This window comes from Salvelinus alpinus, chromosome 22, assembly GCF_045679555.1.
Source record: "Salvelinus alpinus chromosome 22, SLU_Salpinus.1, whole genome shotgun sequence".
Classification (NCBI taxonomy): Eukaryota; Metazoa; Chordata; class Actinopteri; order Salmoniformes; family Salmonidae; genus Salvelinus; species Salvelinus alpinus.
The window spans coordinates 36266365-36275804 of NC_092107.1; the positions used below are offsets into that span (position 1 = coordinate 36266365).

Genomic DNA, 9440 nt, shown 5'->3' on the forward strand with positions numbered 1-9440 from the left:
ACCCTCCAGACGAGCTTCAATGCCATACAACTCTCCTTCCGTGGCCTCCAATTGCTCTTAAATACAAGGAAAACTAAATGCATGCTCTTCAACCGATCGCTGCCTGCACCTGCCCGCCTGTCCAACATCACTACTCTGGACGGCTCTGACTTAGAATATGTGGACAACTACAAATACCTAGGTGTCTGGTTAGACTGTAAACTCTCCTTCCAGACTCACATCAAACATCTCCAATCCAAAGTCAAATCTAGAATTGGCTTCCTATTCCGCAACAAAGCATCCTTTACTCATGCTGCCAAACATACCCTTGTAAAACTGACCATCCTACCAATCCTCGACTTCGGTGATGTCATTTACAAAATAGCCTCCAAAACCCTACTCAATAAATTGGATGCAGTCTATCACAGTGCCATCCGTTTTGTCACCAAAGCCCCATATACTACCCACCACTGCGACCTGTACACTCTCGTTGGCTGGCCCTCGCTTCATACTCGTCGCCAAACCCACTGGTTCCAGGTCATCTACAAGACCCTGCTAGGTAAAGTCCCCCCTTATCTCAGCTCGCTGGTCACCATAGCAGCACCTACCTGTAGCACGCGCTCCAGCAGGTATATCTCTCTAGTCACCCCCAAAACCAATTCTTCCTTTGGACGCCTCTCCTTCCAGTTCTCTGCTGCCAATGACTGGAACGAACTACAAAAATCTCTGAAACTGGAAACACTTATCTCCCTCACTAGCTTTAAGCACCAGCTGTCAGAGCAGCTCATAGATTACTGCACCTGTACATAGCCCATCTATAATTTAGCCCAAACAACTACCTCTTTACCTACTGTATTTATTTATTTATTTTGCTCCTTTGCACCCCATTATTTCTGTCTCTACTTTGCGCTTTCTTCCACTGCAAACCAACCATTCCAGTGTTTTTATTTTTTATTTTACTTGCTGTGTTGTATTTACTTCGCCACCATGGCCTTTTTTATATTTTTATTTATTTATACATATATTTGTTTGCCTTCACCTCCCTTATCTCACCTCACTTGCTCACATTGTATATAGACTTATTTTTCACTGTATTATTGACTATATGTTTGTTTTACTCCATGTGTAACTATGTGTTGCTGTATGTGCCGAACTGCTTTGCTTTATCTTGGCCAGGTCGCAATTGTAAATGAGAACGTGTTCTCAATTTGCCTACCTGGTTAAATAAAGGTTAAATAAAATAAAAAATAAAAAAAAATGCACTTTCTAATGAACTCGCGCACAATTAAGAACCCTTAAAGCTCTGTGGATACATTGAAACCTGACAGACAGAAGGGCAGTAGTGTACGCACACAGACACATGCGCGCACACAGACACATGCGCGCACACACACAGACACACAGATTGAATCAGTCACATGACCTTCTGACAGGTTATTACCTCTCTCTCTCCACCCCCCCTCTTTCTCCACCCTCTTCTCTCTCTCCACCCCCCCTCTCTCTCCACCCCCTCTCTCTCTCCACCCCCCCTCTTTCTCCACCCCCCTCTCTCTCTCCACCTCCTCTCTCTCTCCACCCCCTCGCTCTCTCTCCACCGCCCTCCCTCTCTCTCTCTCCACCCCCTCTCTCTCAATTTTAATTAAATTCAATTCAAGGGGCTTTATTGGCATGGGAAACATATGTTAACATTGCCAAAACAAGTGAAGTAGATAATATACAAAAGTGAAATAAACAATACAAATGAACAGTAAACGTTACACTCACAGAAGTTCCAAAAGAATAAAGACATTACAAATGTCATATTATGTATATATATATATATATGCCCTTTTCTTGTGGCTTCAGGTCACAAACATTGCTGCTGTGATGCACACTGTGGTATTTCACCCAGTAGATATGGGAGTTTATCAAAATCTGGGTTGTTTTCTAATTCTTTATGGATCTGTGTAATCTGTGGGAAATATGTGTCTCTAATATGGTCATACATTTGGCAGGAGGTTAGGAAGTGCAGCTCAGTTTCCACCTCATTTTGTGGGCAGTGTGCACATAGGCTGTCTTCTCTTGAGAGCCAGGTCTGGCTACGGCGGCCTTTCTAAAAAGCAAGGCTATGCTCACTGAGTTTGTACATAGTCAAAGCTTTCCTTAAGTTTGGGTCAGTCACAGTGGTCAGGTATTCTGCCACTGTGTACTCTTTGTTTAGGGACAAATAGCATTTTAGTTTGCTCAGTTTTTTTGTTAATTCTTTCCAATGTGTCAAGTCATTATCTTTTTGTTTTCTCAAGATTTGGTTGGGTCTAATTGTGTTGCTGTCCTGGGGCTCTGTGAGGTCTGTTTGTGTTCTCTCTCTCGTTCTCTCTTTCTCCACCCCCCTCTCTCCACCCCCCTCTCTCTCTCTCCACTCCCTCTCTCTCTCCACCCCCCTGTCTCTCTCTCTCCACCCCCCTCTCTCTCTCTCTCTCTCCAACCCTCTCTCTCTTTCCACCCCTCTCTCTCTCCACCCTCCCTCTCTCCACCCCCCCGTCTCTCTCCACCCCCTTGTCTCTCTCTCCACCCCCTCTATCTCTCTCTCCACCCCCCTCTCTCTCTCCACCCCCTCTCTCTCTCTCTCCACCCCCCCTTTCTACACCTCCCTTTTTATCTCCTGCCCTTCCTCTCTCTCTCTTTCCCTCTTACCCTCTCCTCTCTGCTGATGAACACAGATAAATCCCACCACAGATCTCCACGGTCGCTCCAGACAGCCATCCCAAACAAACAACTCCATATAGACAGCCATCCAAAACAAACAACTCCATATAGACAGCCATCCCAAACAAACAACTCCATATAGACAGCCATCCCAAACAAACAACTCCATATAGACAGCCATCCAAAACAAACAACTCCATATAGACAGCCATCCCAAACAAACAACTCCATATAGACAGCCATCCAAAACAAACTACTCCATATCGACAGCCATCCAAAACAAACAACTCCATATAGACAGCCATCCGAAACAAACAACTCCATATAGACAGCCATCCAAAACAAACAACTCCATATAGACAGCCATCCAAAACAAACAACTCCATATAGACAGCCATCCCAAACAAACAACTCCATATAGACAGCCATCCAAAACAAACAACTCCATATAGACAGCCATCCAAAACAAACAACTCCATATAGACAGCCATCCAAAACAAACAACTCCATATAGACAGCCATCCAAAACAAACAACTCCATATAGATAGCCATCCAAAACAAACAACTCCATTTTGACAGCCATCCCAAACAAACAACTCCATATAGACAGCCATCCAAAACAAACAACTCCATTTTGACAGCCATCCCAAACAAACAACTCAATATAGACAGCCATCCCAAACAAACAACTCCATTTTGACAGCCATCCCAAACAAACAACTCCATTTTGACAGCCATCCCAAACAAACAACTCCATATAGACAGCCATCCCAAACAAACAACTCCATATAGACAGCCATCCCAAACAAACAACTCCATTTTGACAGCCATCTCAAACAAACAACTCCATATAGACAGCCATCCCAAACAAACAACTCCATTTTGACAGCCATCCCAAACAAACAACTCCATTTTGACAGCCATCCCAAACAAACAACTCCATTTTGACAGCCATCCAAAACAAACAACTCCATAGACAGCCATCCCAAACAAACAACTCCATTTTGACAGCCATCCAAAACAAACAACTCCATTTTGACAGCCATCCCAAACAAACAACTCCATTTTGACAGCCATCCAAAACAAACAACTCCATTTTGACAGCCATCCAAAACAAACAACTCCATATAGACAGCCATCCCAAACAAACAACTCCATTTTGACAGCCATCCAAAACAAACAACTCCATTTTGACAGCCATCCAAAACAAACAACTCCATATAGACAGCCATCCCAAACAAACAACTCCATTTTGACAGCCATCCAAAACAAACAACTCCATTTTGACAGCCATCCCAAACAAACAACTCCATTTTGACAGCCATCCAAAACAAACAACTCCATTTTGACAGCCATCCAAAACAAACAACTCCATTTTGACAGCCATCCAAAACAAACAACTCCATTTTGACAGCCATCCAAAACAAACAACTCCATTTTGACAGCCATCCAAAACAAACAACTCCATTTTGACAGCCATCCAAACAAACAACTCCATTTTGACAGCCATCCAAAACAAACAACTCCATTTTGACAGCCATCCAAAACAAACAAGGAACAAGTTTACAGACCTTCTAAAAGAATGGACTTTGTTTCCACAGGTGCTTGATACATCTCAGCAGGACAAATCTGGCTATACAGCGGTCACACGGGGTAAAGAACATTGTTGTTGTGTTTGTTGAAGCTAAAGTCCCTGCATTGATTATATTCAGGTACCGACGTGGATACGCAGATGAAATTGATCTGATAATGTCTGAATAAGGGCACTGGTTTCCTGAATACCCTCGGCACTCTCGCATCTGTCAGTTGCCTGTGGGGCAGAGCAGTTCCCACAATCCAAAGGGCTAAAGAGGTCACTGGTCACTGGTTACGACCTTTGTCCTTGGACAAAGGACATTAGTGAACGTTCTCTCCTCCCCAGTCTCCTCAGTTCTCCAAACCTCCCCTAGGCTGAACAATGCCCCCTGGAAGACAGGTTAGACTTTAACCCAGTGGGCGAACAGAGTGAGTGTGCTCACATACTCCCTTAACAAGACCTTTGCTTGAAAAAAAAGACAAAAGCTGCAATAGTACTGTTTGTCTATTTTGAGACACCGTAGCCAGTATACACTTCCTCAAAATAGTCAGAATTAATCTAAGATAACTAAAGAAATCTGTCATTAATTTTTACTTTTTTGCCGAGGAGATCTTAGTCGCGCAATTTTACACCTCACTACGATGTTTGGTGCAGCATTTGTCAATGAAAAAATGTGCATGAAAATGAGTCGTCTCTCTTTGAATGACAACAAAAACATCCCTGAGCGGCCATGTTAACATCCCTTAAGAGGCCATGTTAACATCCCTGAGCGGCCATGGTAACATCCCTGAGCGGCCATGTTAACGTCCCTGAGCACTGAGCGGCCATGTTAACATCCCTGAGCGGCCATGTTAACATCCCTGAGAGGCCATGTTAACATCCCTGAGCGGCCATGTTAACATCCCTGAGAGGCCATGTTAACATCCCTGAGCGGCCATGTTAACATCCCTGAGAGGCCATGTTAACATCCCTGAGGGACCATGTTAACATCCCTGAGCGGCCATGTTAACATCCTTGAGCGGCCATGTTAACATCCCTGAGCGGCCATGTTAACATCCCTGAGAGGCCATGTTAACATCCTTGAGCGGCCATGTTAACATCCTTGAGCGCTGAACGGCCATGTTAACATCCCTGAGAGGCCATGTTAACATCCTTGAGCGGCCATGTTAACATCCTTGAGCACTGAGCGGCCATGTTAACATCCCTGAGCGGCCATGTTAACATCCCTGAGCGGCCATGTTAACATCCCTGAGAGGCCATGTTAACATCCCTGAGCGGCCATGTTAACATCCCTGAGCGGCCATGTTAACATCCTTGAGCGGCCATGTTAACATCCCTGAGCGGCCATGTTAACATCCCTGAGCGGCCATGTTAACATCCTTGAGCGGCCATGTTAACATCCTTGAGCGCTGAACGGCCATGTTAACATCTAGTTCTCTCCAACTAACACCCACACCAACTAGTTCTCTCCAACTAACACCCACACCATCTAGTTCTCTCCAACTAACACCCACACCATCTAGTTCTCTCCAACTAACACCCACACCATCTAGTCCTCTCCAACTAACACCCACACCATCTAGTTCTCTCCAACTAACACCCACACCATCTAGTTCTCTCCAACTAACACCCACACCATCTAGTTCTCTCCAACTAACACCCACACCATCTAGTTCTCTCCAACTAACACCCACACCATCTAGTTCTCTCCAACTAACACCCACACCATCTAGTTCTCAACAACTAACACCCACACCAACTAGTTCTCTCCAACTAACACCCACACCATCTAGTCCTCTCCAACTAACCCCCACACCATCTAGTTCTCTCCAACTAACACCCACACCATCTAGTTCTCAACAACTAACACCCACACCATCTAGTTCTCTCCAACTAACACCCACACCAACTAGTCCTCATCAACTAACACCCACACCATCTAGTTCTCTCCAACTAACACCCACACCATCTAGTTCTCTCCAACTAACACCCACACCATCTAGTTCTCTCCAACTAACACCCACACCAACTAGTTCTCTCCAACTAACACCCACACCATCTAGTTCTCTCCAACTAACACCCACACCAACTAGTTCTCTCCAACTAACACCCACACCATCTAGTCCTCTCCAACTAACACCCACACCATCTAGTTCTCTCCAACTAACACCCACACCATCTAGTTCTCTCCAACTAACACCCACACCATCTAGTTCTCTCCAACTAACACCCACACCATCTAGTTCTCTCCAACTAACACCCACACCATCTAGTTCTCATCAACTAACACCCACACCATCTAGTCCTCATAAACTAACACCCACACCATCTAGTCCTCATCAAGTAACACCCACACCATCTAGTTCTCTCCAACTAACACCCACACCATCTAGTTCTCTCCAACTAACACCCACACCATCTAGTCCTCATCAAGTAACACCCACACCATCTAGTTCTCTCCAACTAACACCCACACCAACTAGTTCTCAACTGCAAGTTAGAGAAGACTACAGTAGCAATCAGCCAGACATCCCAATGCCACATAGCAGACAAACCTCTATAAGAACATCCAGCTGGCATCAACTGGGCATACAAATAACCATCCAATGGCAGAGAAGGCACGGCCAATAGGGTTTCAGGCCAAGTGGACATTACATAACACAAACTATTGTTCACAGCTTCATAGAAAACACAATTTATATGTAAAAATACATCTACATATCAACATATGATTACACAAATTCAGAAAAACAGATTGTTATTAGAACACCTCTATAAATAATTCGATAATATATATATTTTTTTAAAGACCAAAAATGGACAACATTATAATCCGTCCCATAAAACCGCAACAACAACAACAACAATGACATCAACAACAATAACAACGACAATGACATCAACTGGTCCCTGGCCACCGATGACATGGACATTGATTAAGGCAGCCCCCTCCGCACCTCTCTGATTCAGAGGCGTTGGATTAAATGCGGAAGACACATTTCAGTTGAATGCATTCAGTTGTACAACTGACTAGATATCCCCCTTTCTCGTATCCGTATAACATTTTCAAACACTGGTAAAACCAACAGGTCAAACAGTATCAGCCTCCCTACATCCAAAACGAATGACTGCAGCAAACACACACACACACACAGACACCTGTATGCCATTTGCACAACGTTGCTTAGCATTAAGACACACACACCTGTACGTAGACTATTACCTGTAGGCCATGTGGGTCTGGTTCGTCACAGTGTCCTGTAGTGACAGAGCGTGGACATTGAGAAACTCCTCCAGTTGTTTGACCTCCAGAGGGGCGTTGGCTCTCAGGCCACCCCACAGCATAAGAGGGGTGTAGGGTCTTGCCCCGGGCCTCGCCGAACCCAGCTGACATTTCCTTCCTTGGCCACCCTGACCCCCCTGACCCCCCTGTCCTGCCGGTCCCCCTGGGCCCTTGTTCGCTTGTTTTGAGGCTCCCTTCTGCTTTGGGTTAGGGATGTCTGAACAGGTGGCTTTGTACAGGTACATCTCCTTGACTCGCCCGCTCTCCTTCCCCTTTTTCTCTCTTTAAGTCTCTCCCGTCTTCTGTCCGTCTCTCTCAGTCACACCCAGAGGAGTCCCAGACCACATGGTGTGTGTGTGTATGTGTTATGAATGTCTCAATTTACAAATAGATAAAATACATTAAAGTTGATCATCTAGTGTGTAGTCTGTCAAGCATCCAATAGAAATACGTTCTAGTTAAATCGCCATATTTGGAAGGAAGAAAAAGATCCCCCAAAAATACTACGCCAGTACTACTATAATACTACTCCAGTACTACTATAATACTATCTACTAATTCACAGTTTTCAAATACAGTGTACATACTACGGTATAATACTATCCCAGGTTCCTGGTCTGAAGCTTTTCTGAAGATCCAATATAATACTATCCCAGGTTCCTGGTCTGAGGCTTTTCTGAAGAGTCCGTTTCCATCTGTCAGTAAAGAAAAAGTCCTGCATGGAAGGACTGCCTGATACTACAGCACATCAAGTATATTCCTGCTTACGATCAGTCACATATCTGTCTGCACACACACACATGCTGTCACGTTCCTCTCTTCTCTAACGTTCTATCAGCTCACTTTGGTAATGCTCTCTATTAAATAGCATGGGAATCTGGGACATGTTTTTCCATCCCTCCTTCTTTCACTCTTTCCCTCTCTTCCTTCCTCCCTCCCTTTTCCTCTTTCCCTCCCTCCCTCATCAACCATTTATATCCAAATCTTGTTGTCTACCATTCCCCTATTTCCCTCCCTCCCTCCCTCCCTCCCTCCCTCCCTCCCTCCCTCCCTCCCTCCCTCCACTCTCTCGTTCTATTCCCATGGTCCTCCCTCATCAAGCAGGGCAAGGTTCTATGTGCCCTCTGACCTCTGCCATGTCTGACAGTCAAACTGACTTCATGTACTGTATCGTCACTCACTGTATTGTAGGAATGAGGAGGAGTGGTACCTTCCCATATCCTTTGGCAACCACTGTGCTGAGCCCGTATGCACACACACCACACACACACACACACCACACACACCACACACCACACACACACACACACACACACACACACACACACACACACACACACACACACACACACACACACACACACACACACACACACACACACACACACACACACACACACACACACCACACCACACACACACCACACACACACCACACACACACCACACACACGCCACACCACACGCCACACACACGCCACACACACACCACACACCACACACACACCACACACCACACACACACCACACACCACGCACACACCACGCACACACACACACACACACACACACACACACACACACACACACACACACACACCACACACACACCACACACACACACACACACACACACACACACACACACACACACACACACACACACACACACACACACACACACACACACACACACACACACACACACCACACACAGGATTTCCAATAAGTAGAGGGTCGCTGACATGCGCTAGGACAACCCACTAACACACAGACAGGGCTATTGTCACCTCAGCAAAACATCCTCCCAGCAATCACCCTGCAGCTTAACACTCATTCAAACTACAGGATATAATAAAATATAGAATATAATAGGGTTCGGAGATCCTCTAATGCCTCAGCCTATAAGGGGATCA

General features: G+C 45.3%; 1 protein-coding gene across 1 annotated transcript in view; it reads right to left on the reverse strand.

Moving 5' to 3' along the window:
* Positions 1-8407, reverse strand: part of kcnab1a (potassium voltage-gated channel subfamily A regulatory beta subunit 1a) — a 160121-nt gene extending 151714 nt beyond the window's left edge. Inside the window, exon 1 of the mRNA XM_071360024.1 lies at positions 7465-8407. Coding sequence (XP_071216125.1) covers positions 7465-7769 — 305 coding nt within the window. The 5' untranslated portion in view covers positions 7770-8407. The remainder of the gene's footprint in view (positions 1-7464) is intronic.
* Positions 8408-9440: the final 1033 nt, after the last annotated feature.